A 21,725-nucleotide genomic window follows, 5' to 3' on the forward strand; every position below is an offset into this window, starting at 1 on the left:
TTTCTGTAGTTTTTTCATTTAGGATTTCTTTTTTGTTTAACAAAGCCTTATTGTGACCTTTTTATAATTCTTTCCATATTTTTTGTGCAACTGTAGCTAACTTTAATTGTATTTCGATTAAAAATTTTATGTAATTTATTAGATCGCGGGAAATGCTTATCGACCAATTTTAAAAACACTTTTCCTATGTTAGTAGAAACATTTTTGCTAAATGGGGGGTTGAACCAAATTACATTTCTAGTTCTATTTCGTTTTTTTGTATTCTTTTTTTCAGGGTTAAATTTTAGTTCAAAATTTTCAAAACCACTTTTTTTTAGGGCATCTTCAAATATTCGTTTAGAGGAATTGAATACATTTTCATTTAAGGAGTTTTGGTTTAGTCTGTTATTAATTGAAATCGGGATTTGTTTTAGAACTTGGGGTGGATGGTTAGAGTTAATGTTAATATATAATAGTTCATCGTTTGGTTTTTTGAAAGGCTTATATGAATTTTCAGAGAGGTTAAATGTGACATCAAGAAAAATTCACAATTTTTAAATTTATGTTTATTTCGATTTGAAAGCCAATATTTTAAAAAAATTTTATAATATCTTTTCTAATTTTGTCGAGCTGTGGAGCAGATTTTCTACGCATTACTATTAAACCATCGTCGCGATAAAGGCCTAAATCTTTTATATTGATTATTTTACTTAACAAATCTAAAATGTATAGTCCAACAAATTCACAAATTTCTGCTCTGTCATAACTGCCCATTGTTACATCAAAGCAGTCATGTATGTTTTTCTTTTTCCAAGTTTCCTTATTAAAATAAAGTAAGGTTTTTTTACAATGTTTTATTATACGGATTGTGTCATCAGGAATAATTGTGTGGCTTTTTGCAAATTCAATAGCCTTATCTAAAATATCTGCGGTTATTGAGGGGTTAAAATCATTAATGTCAAATTGAATATATGTACAGTCATTTTTATTTTCGATTATGGAGAACCAATTTATAACATCAGTGGTATTTTTCCACTGTTGCAAATTTAATTTATTTCTAAGAATATTATTAATTTTGTCCAATTTAATTTTGCTTACATGTCCAATCTCACTTTTTGAGGGAACCAATAACCTACAAGGAAGTTTTTTTTGAAAATTTGGTTTATGGTCTTTTAGTTTTACAAAGGCTTGGGCAGGGGCAGTTGATTCGATTCTATTATCAAAGTTTATTTTTTTGGCAATACTTTGCGCTTCTAAATTAATTGCCTTTTCCAAATTTTTAGGGGCTTTTTCATAAGAACTAGTAATATTGTCGCGTAAAATTTTTTCATAGTTTTCTGTTGTGAGTTGGTAAATACTATTTGTTTTATCAGCAAAAACCAAAATATTAGGGTTTGATTTAATTTTTTTAACATCTAACTTTAATTCTGTTTGAAAAACTTAATTTAATTTTTTAATATATATATATATATATATATATATATATATATATATATATATAATATATATATATATATATATATTATTACATATATATATATATATATATATATATAAATATATACATATATATATATAGATATAAATATATACATATATATATATATATATATATATATATATATATATATATATATATATATATATATATATATATATATATATATATATATATATATATATATATATATATATATATATATATATAGAGATAGATAGATAGATAGATAGAATAAGAATGTTAAAAAGGTTAAAAGAATGTTAAAAATAATAAATAGTTAAAAAAATATTAAAGAGATAGTTAAAATCAATAGTTAAAAGATATTCTCTTTTAACAAATATTGATCAAGATATTTTTTTTTCTGAAAAACTCAATTTAATTTTTTATTTACTCCTTTTAATTACTTTTAATCTGCTTCTTTAACAACTTTATTATTAACATTCATTAACATATAACATTGGTCCTCATCAACTTTAATTACAATTATTGATTGACCTTTATTTATTGTCAATAAATAGTTGTTATATAATAAAGAGAAGATTGATCTTTAACATGATATATTTAGTAAAAATATAAATGCAATTCTCAACTTCTTATATCCTTTTAAACATTATTTTAACTATTGATTGACCTTCAATCAATAGTTAAAAGAGAAGATTGGAGCAATTTTTAAATTTTTATTACAGTTAGTTTAAAGAAAAATTTTTGTTCATTTTTAATTTAAATAAAAGAGAAATTGAAAAAGACAACAATGATTCAAAAAATAAAAGAGAAATTGGAAAGAAAAAGAATGATTCAAAAAATAAAAGAGAAATTGGAAAGAAAAAGAAAAAGAAAAAGACAACAATGATTCAAAAAATAAAAGAGAAATTGGAAAGAAAAAGAAAAAGAAAAAGACAACAATGATTCAAAAAATGCTAGTCTTGTAGGTTTTAGCAAAAATAGTTTTAAAATCGTTTATGACTTTGAAAGAAAATAATCCCAAAGTTTTTATTTTTTTTAAACTTTCTAAAAGGACTTGGAATTCTTTTAATGACACTTTTTTTGTCTGTATTTAATCTCTGCATGTCTTAAATACTAAAGTTAAGGTAAAGAATCCTAAAAAAGCTGCACAATTTAGAATCAAAATTTCATTATTTTTATCTGAAGCTCCAAAAATGTTTAGCAATATCTGATCTCATAGAGAAAATGTATAGGAATTTATGATTCCAGAGTTCTATTTTTTTTGAACCTGGAGTTCTTATGTATTATAGAAACCAGCAACTCCAAGGTTTAATTATTGACTTCAGGACTTGAGACTGTACTTGAGACTTTTTTCTCAGTATGAACTTTTTCTCTTAATAAAATATTTAGTTACAATGTTACATGGTGCTTTAAAACTACCAAACTTAAGTAAAAATAAAGAATTTTTAAGTCAAAACCCTTCTAAATCATTTTCTATAGTTTTTTTTAAATTTATTTTGTGTTTTTTAAAAATTTAAACTGTCTATATACTGCAATTTTTATTGGTAACATTGGTTGATGGATTTAATTGATTGTTATTGTTGATTGTCATTGCTGATTGTTATGGTTTATTGCTATTGCTGCAATGCTGGTCTTTGGTAATTGGAGGCCCTAGACAAAGTGAGCTTGTGGCCCAAATATTAACATTAAAAAAAACAAGCCAAGCACAAAGATGCGCATCAAGGAAAAAATTGGTTGAAGTAGGAATGCTGAGTGGAGGCTTATCTCCCGGTTTGCCAGAGGCAAAACATTCTAGAAATCTAACAAAAAAGTTATTAATTTAATTGTGATTCTTAATATATTGTACATGTGCATTGTATGTCTAAGATTTCGTAGAAATAGTTTTTCACGATATGGAAATAGAATTTCACATTCATGTAGATTTCATATACATTCAAAAAAATACACTTTCTGGAACAATGTTGAAAAATATTTACAATTCATTGAATAAATCTTTTGGACCAATATCTGAACCAGATATATCTGTAAGCATAATATTTAAATCCTCACAACATATCAAATCATTAAATGGCGTAATCCAAAGAGGCCAAAGTGGTGTTCCATTTGCTTGAAATGTGTAGTTAACAAAATAATTGCTTGATCTAGCAAAACATTAAAAAATTCAACTCAATATTTTTCTTTTGAATCTGTCAATGATTCGCCTATGCTTTCATAATCAAATTTAAAAAAAATGCACTTTCTTTCTTCTTAAGCTTATTGCAGTTAGAAATTTGATTTCTTCTAGCACCATTTCTAATTCTTGGGCCAGTTCTCTGGATAAAATTAGAGCAGATACAAATCCATTTTCTTTGTATTTTATCATAAATTCAGTTGCACTTTTTATACATTCCATTGCAATGTCAAATTGCATGTTTTTATTGTATCAATTTGCTGGCGATATTGATTTGAAACAATAAAATGTACCAGATAACTAAAGTAACCAAAAATGGAAAGTTTTTTTTTTGCCAGTCCTGTTGCTTTAATCCTTGCTTTTGGATTTTTCACTTATGCATCATAAACTTTACTAATGCATCATAAAGTGTTATGTATTGGTGAATGGATAGTGTGAAAGCTGTTTGATATCAACTAGCTTTCACACTATCGATTCTGAGTTCTCAGTATGCATTGGAGTTTTACTGTCAGATTTTGTATATGAGTTTTAAAGATCTTCCATTGCTGTGTTGAAGCGCCAAACAAAAGATAAATTTGATGCAAATTTTTGAAAAATGTCTTTTTTAACAGCTGAAGATTTTCTTATGTATCAAAGAATTACATTGAGGCTGTGACAATCGCATGGCTAAAATCATAAGGAATTTAGATTGAATTGAAGCATACATTTTTGACACGACTGTAGTCTTTCATATTTACTCTGTGATCATTACCTAGGCCTCTGCAGTTTTGCAAATTTAAATTCAGACCTTCACACTTTTTTGAACTTTTGTTTTCTGCAAGACCTAAACTAGAACTGTCATTGACAGGTTGGAATCCTACAAAATATTGATTGATTTCTGCTGGTCTTTGCCCAATATTGCACATTCACAAAATCATAGTCGTTTACTCTTGGTGACCAGCATTAGGTGTGCAGTCCAAAATGATTAAATATTATTTCAAATTTTGAACTTTGTTTTTAATTTTTTGTAAGGCAGCTTCACTAATCAGATTAATTACCTCATTTTGAATTGTTTATCCAAAGTAATGATCATGAATTTCCTTTTTTTTTTGTACGCTGTAAATAATCTTTTAAGAATGAATCATACTTTCGTAAGAATTTGATAAATTTCATTGTTTGATTCCACTTGTCACATCCTACCTGATATAGTTGACAAACAGGTTGATCCATTGCTTGACATTTGTATCACTCCAGCTTCTGTAAAGCGATTTTCTGCTTAGACTCTTCTACAGCTTGTTGTCCTGACAACATACCTGTTATAGTCTTGCAAAGTGTTCTCCGGAGCTGTTGTCTATATTTTCAAAACTATTTAACAAGTGCTTATCAAAGACTTGTTTTCCAGCCTGCTGGAAAGCTGCATCTGTTATCCCTATTTTCAAAAATTGTGGAGAGCGATCTGACTCGTTTAACTACAATCCCATTAGTCTTCTTCCTATCAAAAGCAAGGTTTTTGAATTTTTAATTAAGAAACATTTAATCTCTCATCTTGAATCTAATAACTTTTTCTTTCAATCTTCTCGTTCTACTACTGGTTTGTTAATGGTAATAACCAATAAGTTTTATCGTACATTAGATAGATGGGGAGAGGTTAGGGCTATTGCTCTCAACATTTCTAAAGCCTTTGAAAAAGTTAGGCTTGCTGGTCTTCTCTGGTAATATATCAGGTAACATCTTTAAGATTATTGAATCCTTCCTTACCAATCGTAGTTTAAAAGTTGTCCTTAATGGACAGTACTCTTCTTTATTTCCTGTAACTTCAGGGATTCCTTAAAGTTTTATCCTTGGCCCTATACTTTTTTTAATTTACATTAACTATTTCCCAAAAATTCTTACATCTAAGGTTGCATTGTTCCCTGATGATACTACTATTTATTCTTGTTTTAATAAAAAACCAACACCTGCTTAGAGTAGGCATTTGAGCTTGAACAGGATCTCACTTCTGCTTCAGCATGGGGTTCTTGGTGGCTGGTGAACTTTGACTCAGACAAACCCAATTTTTTTCAGCTATTTGTTTTCACAACAATCTAGATCTTCCTATATTTATGAATGGTAATACTTAGTGCTCTACCAGTCATCTAGCCTTTGTCTTTTAGGATTAACTCTTACTTCCGATCTTTCTTGGAAACTATATATCAAATCCATTGCAAAATTAGCATCTGCTAAGGTTGCATCTCTTTGTCGTGTTTGCCACTTTCTTACTTCGAATTCTATGCTTTATCTCTATAAATCTCAAATCCGTCCTTGTATAGAATACTGTTGCCATATCTGTAGTGGATCTTCAAATGATGCCCTTTCTCTTTTAAACAAGGTGCAAAAACACGTTGTAAACATAGTTGGAACAGCTCTTGCAGCCAACCTTCAACCATTGTCACATAGTTGTAATGTTGCTTCTTTTTCTCTTTTCTATAAATATTATAACTTCTACAAGTATCTACTAAAGTTCATTCTCATGTTACTGGTCATTCAGTTAAGTCTCATCCTTTTATTTTGATTGTTTCTAAATGCTCCAAAAGTTTTTATTTGTCTAGTTTTTTTCTTCAGTATCAGTTTTTTTGAATTCTCACTCTTCATCTTTAAGAAATAAAAAAATGCCACTTTTCTGAACTCTTATATTGCGGATACTTTGTTCCTGAATAACAAAACAGTTCTTTTTTATTTCAACACGTTTTTTATGTCAACACGTTTTTCATCAATAATTGAAAATGACCATAAGCATTTATCTTTTCAATCGAAATCAATATTTTACTTTCTTGCCCATGATTTCTCACTGTAAGTTATCTGATTCATAGACTTCTTATTCTGAAGCCATATAACCACATGTTGGCAATTTAAAAAATAATTGTGAATCCACTTCATTCTGAGCATCTGAAGTTGTCCAATGTGGTGGTGGTTCACAAGTAAAGAAATAAAACATCTCTTTGTGTTGAAACAATTTTTATTTGCATTTTGATGCACCAGACTCAATAGAATGTTTTAACTTTTTTACCAAAAGAAAGTAACAAGGGTTAATTCCAAATTTAATAAATTAGTTCAATTTTTTATTTTAGCTCTTTGTTGTATTTATAGTAAAAACTGAATAATTTTCTTCCTTTTTTTTTACTTGACCTTTTGATTTGTTTAATAAAGAATTTGTTTAATAAATTCCAGATATTTATTGTACTAATATCTAGATATCATTCTAGATTCTAGATATCATCGTTCAAAGAATTTATTTAACAATAAAATCTCTTTGGGAATTGTGATGCAAAACAACTTTCTTTTTGTAAACAAAACTTTTATTTGATTAAAACTTATCTATCGTTGTTCAAAGAATTTATATTACTATAAAACCCCTTCTAGAATTGCAACGGAAAATTTTCTTTTTATAATGGAATTTTTATTTCATTTAAATTTAATGTTAAATTTTTAACGGACAAGGTCAAATACAGATAAGTTAAATACATTTTTTTCTACTTTCCATTTTTATAATATTTTCAATTTAAGTTTATTCTATTATTATTAAACTAAATTCATTATTTAATATTAATAAAATTAAATATAATTTAAATTTTTTTTAACTTTTAAAATTTCCAAACATGTTTATTTAATTTAGTTTATTAATTTTAATTTTAGTTTTAATTTATTAGTTAGTTTTATCATTTATTTATTTTTTATTAATTTATTTTTATTTATTATTTATAGTTACAAATCAATAAAAAATTTTAATCTAGATTCAAAAGTGCTAATATACAAAAATGCTTAATGCTTATAACTGTATATAAATACAACTAAATTGTGAGAAAGTAAACATAAGACAATAATGTTGTGTTATAAATGTTTTAAGAAATAAGTTTAAATAAGTATAAGTTTTTTGACTGACATAATTTAACTTTTAACGAGTAAATATGGATATTGAGTGAAGTTACATTTACTTGGATTATGTTTTTTGGCTATGCAGCAAAATCTCATAACAAGGCCTATATATATATAACAAGGTCTGCAAACTTTAGGAAATCTTTAAAACCTCTAAAAACTCTTGTGCTACTGAGAGCCCCCACCAGTTGGAGGTCCTAGGAGTTATCTATAAATTACGTCACGTAATTTTTGACTGTTTTTGACCATTCTCCTTGTCACAACATCCGTAACACTTAGCTAACTTGTACAAGTTGTTACAAAAACACAAAATCCCCCCCCCCTTTCCAACCCCCTAAAGTGTGATGCAATTTATGGATGACCCCCTAGACTGCTGCCTTATTTGCCTATGCCGAAGGCCAGTTCTGGTTGTTGTTGCTGATTATTATTATTAATTGTTATTGTTGATTGTAATTGCTGGTTGTTATTGTTGATTATTATTGCATATTGTTATTGCTGATTGTTATTGCTGATTGTGATTGTTGATTGTTATTGTTGTTTGTTATTGTTGATTGTTAATGCAGATTGTTATTGTTATTATTGATTGTTATTGTTGATTTAAGTATGATTTTAATTAGGTTAACTATTGTAAAACAGGAAATTTTTTTTTTCTATCAGAAAATTATATGCTATAGGAAGCCATTAATAACGTTTTTAAATTGTAAAATTCTTTACTACTTACTGAAAACATTTTGATATTGTTTCAAAATGTTCTCAGCAAGTTTTTTCTTTTTCTTATAAATATTGCCTTGATTAGTCAAGTTTTGGATGATTTATAATTTTAATTCGATAAATTTTTAAGTGACCTCCTAAGAATCTTGATTAGAGAAGTTTAAGGTGCCCCCCCCTCCCCTTAAAAAAAAATCTAGTAGTGTTTACCTACAGTAAGTAATCACTTTTATTAGTGGTTACCTACTGCTAATAGTGGCTGCTTATTAGTAATAGTAGCTACCTACTGTCAATAATAGTTTAACTGAGCGGAAGTTGTTATATTTGTAGGGTTCAACATACAAAAGGAAAGCAAATAAATTAGAAAAAGCAAAGAAAAGTCCAACTTACAAAGATCTAGATTTTATAACAATGTTTCCAAATGGAATTCCTTTAGATGCTGACACCTATGATGCTGTTGTCAAAACAATTAGTAGAGATGTTAGGGTAAGACTGTAGAGTTACAGTTTGTATAATAATTATTTTTTTTATATTTTTCAATAAACAATTTTCATTTTCAATAAACAATTTTCATTTTCAATAAACAATTTTGATTATTTTTATTTTATTTTCTCAGTTCTCTGGTAATTCATATTTTAGAATACCTTTTATAAGTTTTTAAAAAGTAGTTTTTTTTTAACTACAATTAGATATTAATAAAATTTTTATTATTGATAATTTATACAGCATAAAACATCATAGATAATAAATTCTACTTAAAAATGTGAAGGACAGAAGTTTATTTGTTTAAAAATGTATAAAGAGACTAAAAAAACAATAAATTGTTGTATGTTTTTGCATAGGTTTTAGAAAGCTTTAAAATTATGGATTACAGTTTTCTTCTTGGCATTCACAATGTTCACCAAGCTGAACTTGAGAGAACAGCAGTAATTTTTTTTATACAAAAAGTTGTCTTTACTAATCATTAATTCAAAGATTTTTTGCTGGTATTATTAGTAATGGTTAAAAATATTTTTTTAACTTTACTTTAAAGGATATTGTTACTTCACCAAACCACATGTTGCCGAATCCAGGTAGGAAACTGTTTTATATGTAATTATATAATCTTAATGCTTTTTTTGGAAACCTCTGCAAAGATTCTCAGATAAAAAAAAAGGCACAGGCCTAATAAGTTATTTAATTTTGGTTGCAATTTTTTTCTTTAAAGTTTTAAAACTCTACCTTTGTAACTAGAAAGAGAAGCAAGACGAAATGAATTCGGGGCTGCGCTTGAAGCTATTCAGATAATCAAGGATGATAAGGATCCTGATGTTCGACCTTGTCCGTAAGACTTTACCTTTTCATTTTAAAAGTAGTTTAAAATAACTTTAATTCGGCAAAACAAAAAATTTAGATATCGTAAAAGTTTCTTTCTTTTCCAAAAAATGTTAATTGATTATAAAAAAACACGTAAGTTTAAACAAACTAGTTCAAATAGACAGTGGTATTAAAAAATAAAAATCTTGGGTGTTTTAAAGAAATTACTACTTTAAACTATTTTTTAAATTATTATTGTTTATAGAGTAGGAGGTATCCCTGCTAAAAACGAAAAAGGGGAGCAGTTAGTTTTGTTTCTCGGAATCATTGATATTTTGCAGAACTATAGGTTAGTTGAATTTTTTGTTTAAAAATATTAAAGCTGATTGAGCTTTGTTTTTTTAGATTCGGCATTTTCAAAATGGTTTAAAATTTATGTTAATGTTTTTTTAAATGTTTAATTTTTATGTTATTTTAACTTAGGTTAGCTAAAAAGATGGAGCACAGTTGGAAATCAATTTTAACTGACGGGGTAATCATTTATTTTCATAAATTCGTTGACCTTTGAAAATTTTTGTTTTTGGGTTTGACCTATGTAAATTTTTGTATAGGCTCTGGGTATGTCATACTCTATACTTTTTGTTTAGCCTCTGGGTATATCTTATAAATAGGGATATGTTAAGGCTTTCTATTCTCAGGAAAGTCTATTACAAGTTTACTATGTACAATAGTAAGAAAATAAATATTATTGTATAATAGTAAAAAATAATAGTAGAAGATATTAGTAATAAGCATTGCACAAAGCTTTCTACAGTATATGCTGTACTCTTAATTTTACTATGCTTTTAATTTATTTTATTATATATTTCATATTATATTTTTATTATTATATTATTATTATTATTATATTTTATTGTATCAAAAAAATGTTTCAAACTTTACTAAAAGTATTAATATTGGTAAATAATTTAGTAATAATATTTAAATTTTTTATTTATAATTTAATATTTTAAATTTCTTTCAAAATATAAAAGCAAAAATTATTGATCACATATATAGTATTCCAAAGGTTTCCTCTCAGACCACATTTGTTTTACTCGATGATACAAACTTGCTTTACTCAATAACATGATTCATTTAGAAAAAGAAATGAACAAGTTGACAAGATTAGAGTTCAATTCTTACAGCTTTTTTTTTCTTCTTTTTTTTTTCATTTATTTGTTGTTTTTTTTAACAAATCTGTAAAAGATTTTGAAGGATTATGTCAATTTTTCAAAAGTTTCAAAAAATGATATATTTAAAAAATCCAATTCTTCTTATTGAAATGCATTAAAATAATTGAAAATTAGCATATGAAATATAAAGTAGATAACAAACATAATTGTTGGACTCAATTAAAAATCACATGCTTTAGTAGCGTAAGAACATTCTACACTAAATTTTGATTTTTATCTTCTTTTTTTTTTTCAATTTTGTATTTCATAGCTGATAGTTGCTGTATAGGCATGAAACTTAAAATTCCATTAAAAAAATTATTTTTTCTTCATTAAAGTGTAAAATTTACTCACAAAAAATTTCAGCACCACAATTTTTTTTCTTAACACTTACTTTAAGTGTCTTGAGGGCAAGGCAAAGGTTTTTATAACCTTTTCAACAATTAAGTTCAAGGATTGTTGTTTAGGTTTATTGTATAGTTTGCAAATTATATATTTAAAATTAGAATAGAATTACTCATTTTATGTAAGTTTATTATTTTTAATTTTTAATCAGAACAAAATAAAATACTCCTTAAGTTATTACTACAATTAATTGTGATCTGTAAAAACCACATGTCACATTTTTTTACTGCAAAATTTTGAGATTTTTTTGTGAAAAATGTTCTTTATGTGAAGTATCAATAATATTCTGAAAAAATCAAACATGTGCCAAAGTAACTTACATCATTAGTAAATATGCGGTTTTCAAGTGGTCTATAAAAACAAATTGTTAACAAATAAGAAATAAAAATATTTTTCAAATTTACCAAAAATATTGATTTTGTAACATATGTGGTTTTTGCATATCATAATTCAATGTTACTTATTAAATCAAAAAAAAAAAATTTTAATATTTAGGAAAATTTTGTAAAAGTTTCTTCTATAGTTTATCTAATTTAACTTTCTTATGTTTATTTGCATTTTGTTTCGCTAAGGAGGAAAAACTATCAAATAATCTTTTTTTGGTAAGATCGGTGGAGCTTTTCCCAGAAATCCTGAAAGCAGAGCGAGCTCTGTCAACTGATACCAGTCTGTTCTGTTTTTTCTTGAATATCCTAATTTATGTGTGACTTAAATTAAGGTGTTCAAATAGACTCTTAAATTTTTGAAACAATGGGTTTTCTGCTTCTGTACTCAACTCATTTGTTGCATGTTTCAAAAAATACACCATTCTTTATTCTGGTATGTGATGCCTACATGCTAATTTTAGAAGATGTTTATTTAAATTGTTGGATATCTTTACAATTAAACCTTTTTTGATCCCGGTATTGCTTGCATTTGTATCAATACAAAGCTATATTTTATATAGTTTTAGTGTTAGATGATATATATACAACACATATCTTAATTGGTGTATTTATGTTGCTACTTATAAAATTACTAATATTGTAGTTATAAGTTAAGAACGTATACTTTTGTTTGGTAAAAGTATTAAACATAAAATTACTAATATTGTAGTTATAACTTAAGAACGTATACTTTTGTTTAGTAAAAGTATTAAACATAAAATGAGTAATTCTATTCTAATTTTGAATATATACATTTGCAAACTATACTATAAACCTAAGTAATGCTTGAATTTAATTGTTTGAAAGGTTATGTAGCAAACATTTTTTAGCTGATTTAAAATGTAAATTATACTGGTTTTTGAGAAGAAAGTAAAAAACTATACTTTTGAAATCAAAAATATAGATATTTATCTAAGCCCTATAAAAAAAATTTATTAATAATATTTATGCTAGGCTTGCCCTCAAGAAGGCCGTTTTTGGTCATTTTTGGGTCCTTTTTTTTCTAAATATGTGCTTTGAGGGCAAGGAAAGAGTGACTTAATGGTGCTAAAATTTAAGTATATTTGCTTCAAATCTAGACAGTTTGGTTTTTCAAACTCAAAAAGTTTTTTTTTCTGAACACCCCTTATATATATGTATATATATATATATATATATATATATATATATATATATATATATATATATATATATATATATATATATATATATATATATATATATATATATATATATATATATATATATATATATATATATATATATATATATATGTATACATATATATATATATATACACACCAGTTTGAGCTCTCAAATTAATCTGCAAACTCCAGCTTTCTGTAGTTTATAAATATATTTGTTAAATAAAGTCTTTTCTATATGTAGTGTTTGATGAAGCATGAATAAATAGATTGTTATAAAAAAAAACAACCTGTATTAAAAACTTTTTTATCGCAAAAGTCTACTTGAAATGTTTATAACAAGAGGTCATATTCTGTTTAAATTGTTAGAATGTCAAAGTATTGTTCTCGTAGTTTTTTAGAAAAAAACATTAACAAACAACTTTTGCACAAGAAATTTAGTACCACATGCTTATGCAACTAAAGAACACAAAATAAAAAACACATGCTGATGCAACCAAAGAACACAAAATAAAAAACACATGCTGATGCAACTAAAGGACACAAAATAAAAAAGAGAACTAAAAAAAGAATGAAAAAAGTAATTTAAAGAGAATTTAAAAAGTTTTCTTTTGATTTAATTTTTAAATTTGCAATCATTAATAATGATTTTGTAAAATATAACTTGTAACATTATCATTAATAACAGAGAATAATAAGTAATCATTTGATTTGCCAATTTATATATTTTAAAAAGGTTTAATCTTGCCATTTCTACTAGCAAAGGTAGAAATGATACCACCTTTAAATTTTAGAAATGGTACCTTTAAATTTTATGAAATACATATTTGTATTGAAAAGTACATATAACATTACCACTGCTATCTAATGATGTTGCCACTAAAGATATATTGAATAACAATTTAAAAGATACCATCACATATTATTTAATTTATCTTGATTTTGAAAAAGATAGAATATATAACATTATTATGGTGCAAGATGCCACTAAAGAATAAAATGCTTATAATAGTTTGATTATTCGTTTATTATTATTTTGGTAATAATTTTGAAAAGATATAAAATTATCATTGCTACTAAGTGTTGATGCCGCTAAATACAAAATAAAAAGGATGACACATTATAAGTTTATGAAATTTAAACTTGTAATGAAAAGATACATTTAACTTTAGCACTGGTACTTAAATGCTAAATGAAAATGCTAGCAACAATACCTGGAAAACTACCACATTCTAAAAACATCCCAGAAACAATATCTATTTCAATTTTGGAATGCTTAGGTTCTAATATATTTAGAGACTTGGACAAACACATGTTTGACAATCAGATTAATGAAAATCATGTACTCAAATTAATCAAAATAGTTTCCAAATGTTAAAGTGAGACTATATGATTTTGGAAATCAAGTCACAGAGAGTGGCAGGGAAAATTATTCAAATAAAAATTAGTTAATTGGTATTATTTCATCGCCAATAAAGACAAATTTTAGTTGTTATATTTTGTGTGTGTGTGTATTTAAAGATATTAAATAATTATATTGACTTTGTATATATATACAAAGCTTTAGTGAATTGTGGAAGAAATTAAAGTTGAAGCTAATGTTATTTTTAAAAGAAATTTTAAAAATGAAAAAAAGTTTAAGTTTATTTCAAAATTAAAGAAATTTAAATTTGGTGAAAACATTGGTGTTTTTTAAAGAAATTTAAAAAACACCAATGCAACTGCTTAAATTATTTGTAATAACTTTAGGCCGGGTGAATAAAAAAAAGCAATTGCATTTTTAATAATGCTTTTGCAGAATTTTTGATTCTTTTTACTTTTCTGAAATTTATATATATATATATATATATATATATATACATATATATATATATATATATATTTATATATGCATATATGTATAAACAGAGGTGTACACTGGGTTTTTAGATGTTTGAGTTTTGACACTTACAGACATCGTGCAAACTCCAAACTTTTTTATGTTTATGCTTATGTTAAATGAAAATGTTTTGCAAAGAATTGTGGTGATTAGAGTTTGGGAACGAAAAAAACCGAATTTTTGGGTCCACCCAGCCCTTAACGTGGGAGCAATGAGTTTATAAAATATTTTCTTTACTATTTTTATCTAAACTTATATTCATCAACAAATTTTAAATTTCATGCAATAATCTCTTATTTTTCAAAAATTATGACCATATAAAGTTTTAACCCCCAAGTTTACACCCCCCTCAATTTGAGGGGGGTGTAAACTTGGCAGGGTCATTAAAACTGAACACATTCACCTCTGATAAATATAATGCATATATATAAATATAATGCATATATATATATAAATATAATGCACATATATATATATATATATATATAATGCATATATATATATATATATATATATATATATATATATATATATATATATAATGCATATATATATATATATATATAATATATAATGCATATATATATATATATATATATATAATGCATATATATATATATATATATATATATATATATATATATATATATATATATATATATATAAATATAATGCTGTTGATAAATTTCAGGTTTTTAAAATCTTATATATTATAACAGGGCTCGAATTAAGCGTATTGCGAATCGCGATTACTTTTCGCACCTTCGCGATTAGTTTTTTTTTTTAATTTGCTTTTTTGCAATCTTTCTTTTTTTCGTAATTATTCTTTTTTTATTTTAAAAGATTGATACTCTATTCGGAAATATTTAGTGTTCTTTTACAGTATAAAACTACAATGACTTCTGTAACGATATTTTTTTTTTAAAGTGGAGCATAAAGTAAAAGAAAGAAAAATAAAAGATTTAAAAAATCAATTAGCAAAAATGTTGAAATGCAGGAAAAAACCGATTGTTTAAGGAAGGAAAAATTTATAAAAAACAAACGATTAAATACCTATTCTAATCAAGAAATAAAAGATTTTGATTGAAAAAAGAAATAAAAGTTAATTGATTGAAAAGTCACTTTCTTAACTCGAATTCTCAAGGGCTTTATTCCGATTTAGCTCATTCATTATGAACAAATTTAATGATATTTTTATAAGTTTATTTTGCGAAGAATAGTGGAAGGCAATATAGACTCTAAATAGTTATTAAAATAAACTTTAAAGTTTGTTAGTACACTTGCTAATTTTTAATTAATAGCAATAAATGGATGCAAATAAGGACCACAGATGCAGATTATCTACAGTTAAAAAGTGGGAAAAACATTTTAATTGCGAGTTAGAATACGATTTAAATGGATATGAAGTTATAAGATTAAGATGCAGTTTATGTAAACAATTTGAAAAATGGATAAGTCAAACAAAATTGTTTTCCATGACCTGGATCAAACCAGGAACAATATTAATAAAAAAAGATTCACTGGCATCGCACTTGAGCAGTGCGCAACATAAAGAGACCACGCGAATTCATCAACAAACAACATTAGGTTCAGTTTCATTATCTAACCATGTTGTTCATAATACTCCAATCGGGCGTGGTTTACGTAAAATGGCTGTAAAAGACGCTGACTCGTTACGGAAAAAGTTTAATATTGCGTATTACTTGGTAAAACGAGAGCGTCCATTCACAGATTATCCTTATTTGATTGTATTAGAAAAGAAGAAGAAGGTTACAAATTTAGGAAATTCTTATGGCACTGACTGTGTAGCTGCAATATTTACAGATTACATTGGCACCGTAATTAAAAACAAATTAACTGAATGTTTAAAAAACTGTGTTCTCTGTGATGGAAGCACAGATTCAGTTGTATCCAAACAGGAATTGATTTACATTCTTTATTTAAAGATGGAATTCATAGAAAATTAAATATTCTAGTTGTTTTAAACAGTTTAAAATATGTAAATAAAATAGAAAATGAAATAATTAATTAAAAGAAGATTATATCAAGTTCATTGATTTTACAAAAATACAGCCGTTAGATTTAATGCAATATGATAATAGTAATAATGTAAATTATAACTAAAGCTACTTTACGACCGCTGAACGTAAATGTTATGACATCTTATGCAAAAATGAGACTTATTATATATGTTATTATAAATAAGTTAAAATAAATAATGCCCTCTCCCCTCCGGCGGGAATGGAGGAGGGGTTATGAGCAACAAAAAAATCGCGATAAGATTTTTTTACGTTAATTCGAGCCCTGTAATGCATATATATATATATATATATATATATATATATATATATATATATATATATATATATAAATATATATATATATATATATATATATATATATATATATATATATATATATATATATATATGTATATATATATATATATAACAGTATCAAGATCATTATATATTTGTTTAATGAGTCAATGTTTCAAATTTGCGATAAAATTTTTCCACCTGTGATATTCTAATAAATAAAAAGTTGATTAATATTATTTTACTGTTTCAATAAATTTCTCTAATTTCATTGGGTTTAACAATTTTCCTCAAATAAATAATTTTAGAAACCATTTAAAATTTAAATGTAAAATGTTATATATACCTCTCTATAACTTATAACTGTTTGATGTTGTTTGTTGTTGCTATGGAAATTTAATTTAAGTTGAAGTTAAACTGGTTTTCTTTTTTATAACAGGACACAGTTTCTGTGCACAAACCCTCATTTTATGCAAAACGGTTTTTGGACTTTATCAAAGACAAAGTTTTTAAAAGAATTGGTGGTTTGTTCTTTTAACACTTTATTAATATATAGCTTGTTAAATAAAATGCAATAAAAAGTTTTTATTCGCATTTATTTAGTTCAAAAAAGTAACACCAAACGTCGGTCATATCGTAGTTCTAATGCTGTTCCTTTCGGTGAAAAAGGTTGTTTATTTGCTGTTAACTTATTTATTGATCAATTATGAATTTTTATGCTTTTCTTAAAAGAATTTTAATATAATGCAAAAGCTAATCTTTTTAACAGCATTGATTGTAAGAGAAAAATGTATGTTTAACAAAAAACTTTCGTTGTACTTTGCTAACCAGGTAAGACTTAAGTCTGTTGACTGAAATTAGCACACATTTTATCAATACAGCTATGGAATTAACTTGCTGAAAACATTGTAACAGTGACTTTAATTAAAGCTACCTGAGATATATTCCTAATGATCAACTATAATTTCGAATTTTTCAATTATTTTTTATTTAATTTGAAATCTTTTATTATTTTTATTCAAATTATTAAATGTAAGTAGTTTATATGTTTTCGTCTGATGTTTTTACTACTACTACTACTACTACTACTACTACTACTACTACTACTACTACTACTACTACTACTACTACTACTACTACTACTACTACTACTACTACTACTACTACTACTACTACTACTACTATTACTACTACTACTATTACTATTACTACTATTATTACTATTACTACTACTACTACTATTACTACTAGTAGTAGTAGCGACTACTAAGTAGTAGCTACTACTACTATGATTACTACTACTACTACTGCTACTACTAGTAGTAGTAGTAACTACTAAGTAGTTGCTACTACTACTACTACGATTACTACTACTACTGCTACTACTAGTAGTAGTAGCGACTACTAAGTAGTAGCTACTACTACTATGAATATTACTACTACTACTGCTACTACAAGTAGTAGTAGTGACTACTAAGTAGTAGCTAATACTACTATGATTACTACTACTACTACTGCTACTACTAGTAGTAGTAGTGACTACTAAGTAGTTGCTACTACTACTACGATTACTACTACTACTGCTACTACTAGTAGTAGTAGCGACTACTAAGTAGTAGCTACTACTACTATGATTACTACTACTACTACTGCTACTACTAGTAGTAGTAGTAACTACTAAGTAGTTGCTACTACTACTACTACGATTACTACTACTAGTAGTAGTAGCGACTACTAAGTAGTAGCTACTACTACTATGAATATTACTACTACTACTGCTACTACTAGTAGTAGTAGTGACTACTAAGTAGTAGCTACTACTACTATGATTACTACTACTACTACTGCTACTACTAGTAGTAGTAGTAACTACTAAGTAGTTGCTACTACTACTACTACGATTACTACTACTACTGCTACTACTAGTAGTAGTAGCGACTACTAAGTAGTAGCTACTACTACTATGAATATTACTACTACTACTGCTACTACTAGTAGTAGTAGTGACTACTAAGTAGTAGCTAATACTACTACGATTACTACTACTACTGCTACTACTAGTAGTAGTAGTGACTACTAAGTAGTTGCTACTACTACTACGATTACTACTACTACTGCTACTACTAGTAGTAGTAGCGACTACTAAGTAGTAGCTACTACTACTATGATTACTACTACTACTACTGCTACTACTAGTAGTAGTAGTAACTACTAAGTAGTTGCTACTACTACTACTACGATTACTACTACTACTGCTACTACTAGTAGTAGTAGCGACTACTAAGTAGTAGCTACTACTACTATGATTACTACTACTACTACTGCTACTACTAGTAGTAGTAGTGACTACTAAGTAGTAGCTAATACTACTACTATGATTACTACTACTACTGCGACTACTAAGTAGTAGCTACTACTACGATGACTACTACTACTACTTCTACAACAAGATAAAAATAAAACATAAAAGAAAGATTAACAAAGCATATTGAGTATAATAACAAACTAAATATATATCATAATCAAAACATGATAAGTAAAATAAAAATTTATACAATTTGTAAAAACTGCTTAACTAATCTTTTTTTTTTAATTATTTGTTTATTTTTTTTTTAATTATATGTTTAAATTCACTGTTAAAATTGTGAACAAAAAATCTAAAAATATTTAACTAAGTTATCAATATTGAATTCTACCTGAAAGAGTAAAAAATAATTTTAAATGTTAATAATCGTGTTTATTGACATAATGCGAGGTTTATTGGCATAATTTTATCTAATTATCTATTTTTGATTTGATTTACACAAAACTATAAATTCTTTGAATTAATGATATTTGTTTCATTCAACTGATTTGACATGTTTCTTTAGTTCATGCCTCGTCTCTAGCAGATACCTCTTTTGATCAAACATTTGATGGGTTGTCACTTCAATCAGAAATTGATTTAGGTAATAAAATTTTTCAAAACAAAAACAAAATTTTTTTTATTGATGAAATAATAATAAAAATGTTATTATTGCTATCATATACTTTTACGTTTGAAATTTTCTATTAAAGTTCTTTACATTATTTATATTTGAAATTTCCAATGATTCTTTGTTATTCATCTTGTTGTTTTGTTGAAATTTAAATTCAATCTTTATTTTGTTGAAATATAAAGAATATTAGAAACTTAATTTTCATTTAAAAATGTTTGAAATTAAATATGTATTGAATTATATTTTAATTGTATTTCTGATTTTTATTATATTTCCTAACATTTTTTAGCAAATAAACTCAAAACGAACAAGGTAGTAACTATAATGGAACCAGAGAATGAAATCATAGAAGAAACAGTAATACATGAAGCATTCAATTATGCTGACCAAATAGACATTAAGGAAAGTGAAGATGAAGGAGGAACTTTAAATCTACATGCAGCTGATAATTTTCAACCAGTCCAATCTTTAGAAAAAGACTTTAATGTTGAAGATGATAAAATTGTTCATGCAAATGATGATGAAAATGATGTAGAAAAAAACAGAAGTAGCACACTTAACTCAATATCTGTACGGATAAATATGGGTAGAGTTGAATCTAACATTATTTCTAATGAAGAAATATCATATGTAAAAGAGGTTTACAATGAAAGCAAGTTTTAAACAAATTTTATTGTAAACAATAATGTATAATTGTAGATTTTGGGTGACAATGCTTTGATCATTTATTTTATCATGTTGTACAAGAAACAAAGACAAACTTGTTTTAATCATATTTTTATATTGAAAAAATCTTTATTTTCATTGTAATTTCATAAAGTTTTTTTAAATTAAGTTGGTTTTTAATTTTCTTATATTTTGTGTTTTAAAAATGATTGCAATAGTCTCCATGCAATAGTCTTTAGATCATTTTTTGTATATAATTTTGATAGAATAATTTTCTTTGTTGGCTGTAATTTAATCTAATGAGGCTGTGTTTATTAGATAATTGTAAATGGAGAACTGTCCTTAAAACTATAAAATAAAAGATTTTTTATTTGTAACTATTTAATGTTTACTTGAGATTGAAGATTATTGAAAACTTTTTTAGTGAAAAATCTTTCTAATCAAAATTATTTAAATTCAATGACATCATTTCAGTGAGTACAAAGTCAAGGATACCATTTTGGAGTTAATTTTTTTTTTTTTAATTTTTTTTAATTAAAAATAATAAATCATGAAAATGGAAAGAGTTTACATATATTCAATTCAGCTTTTAAATTAATTCAATCACATAATTTTATGTATGGTTAAGTATAAGAATGTAATTTAAATGCAGAGGTTTTTAAGTTGTGCTATACAAAATATTTTATTTCAACTTGCTCACAAATCATCATTGTTTAGTTGTGCTATATTTTTGAAACTAGGTTGTAGAATCTGATTAGAGAAAAAATTTCTTATTGTAGAATCTGACTGGATATATATATATATATATATATTATTATTATTATTATTATTATTTTATGAACATCAATAAACACGAGTTTCTCTTGATGCTAAATTTATTTTTTAAAAGAAATTTTCGCTGGATTGTTGTGACCAGCGTCTTCAGCTTAAAAGTTTTTTTTTTTTTTCTCTTTTATGTCAATGGGATGGTTTCATTTTTTTTTGACGTAAGTGTGCCATAAATGGTGTCCAAAATTTTATTGACACATTGTCCCTCATCTAAATTGATACCGCTTTGTTGAGGGGCGCATTGGTGGTACTGTATATCAAGTGTCTCACGAACTTTTCTATCAAACTTTTTAGCATCAACTTTTAGAGTTCTGCAACTGTCCCAGTTAATTTGTTGTGTACAATGTCTCATGTGTGT

General features: G+C 25.9%; 1 protein-coding gene across 1 annotated transcript in view; it reads left to right on the forward strand.

Moving 5' to 3' along the window:
* LOC100197010 (phosphatidylinositol 4-phosphate 5-kinase type-1 beta) overlaps positions 1–20,932 on the forward strand; it is a 57,939-nt gene extending 37,007 nt beyond the window's left edge. The window contains exons 11-20 of the mRNA XM_065805477.1: positions 8,544–8,699; positions 9,056–9,139; positions 9,247–9,286; positions 9,447–9,537; positions 9,775–9,858; positions 9,993–10,041; positions 17,335–17,419; positions 17,499–17,564; positions 19,766–19,843; positions 20,163–20,932. Coding sequence (XP_065661549.1) covers positions 8,544–8,699; positions 9,056–9,139; positions 9,247–9,286; positions 9,447–9,537; positions 9,775–9,858; positions 9,993–10,041; positions 17,335–17,419; positions 17,499–17,564; positions 19,766–19,843; positions 20,163–20,536 — 1,107 coding nt within the window. The 3' untranslated portion in view covers positions 20,537–20,932. The remainder of the gene's footprint in view (positions 1–8,543; positions 8,700–9,055; positions 9,140–9,246; positions 9,287–9,446; positions 9,538–9,774; positions 9,859–9,992; positions 10,042–17,334; positions 17,420–17,498; positions 17,565–19,765; positions 19,844–20,162) is intronic.
* Positions 20,933–21,725: the final 793 nt, after the last annotated feature.

This window comes from Hydra vulgaris, chromosome 09, assembly GCF_038396675.1.
Source record: "Hydra vulgaris chromosome 09, alternate assembly HydraT2T_AEP".
In the NCBI taxonomy this organism is placed as follows: domain Eukaryota; kingdom Metazoa; phylum Cnidaria; class Hydrozoa; order Anthoathecata; family Hydridae; genus Hydra; species Hydra vulgaris.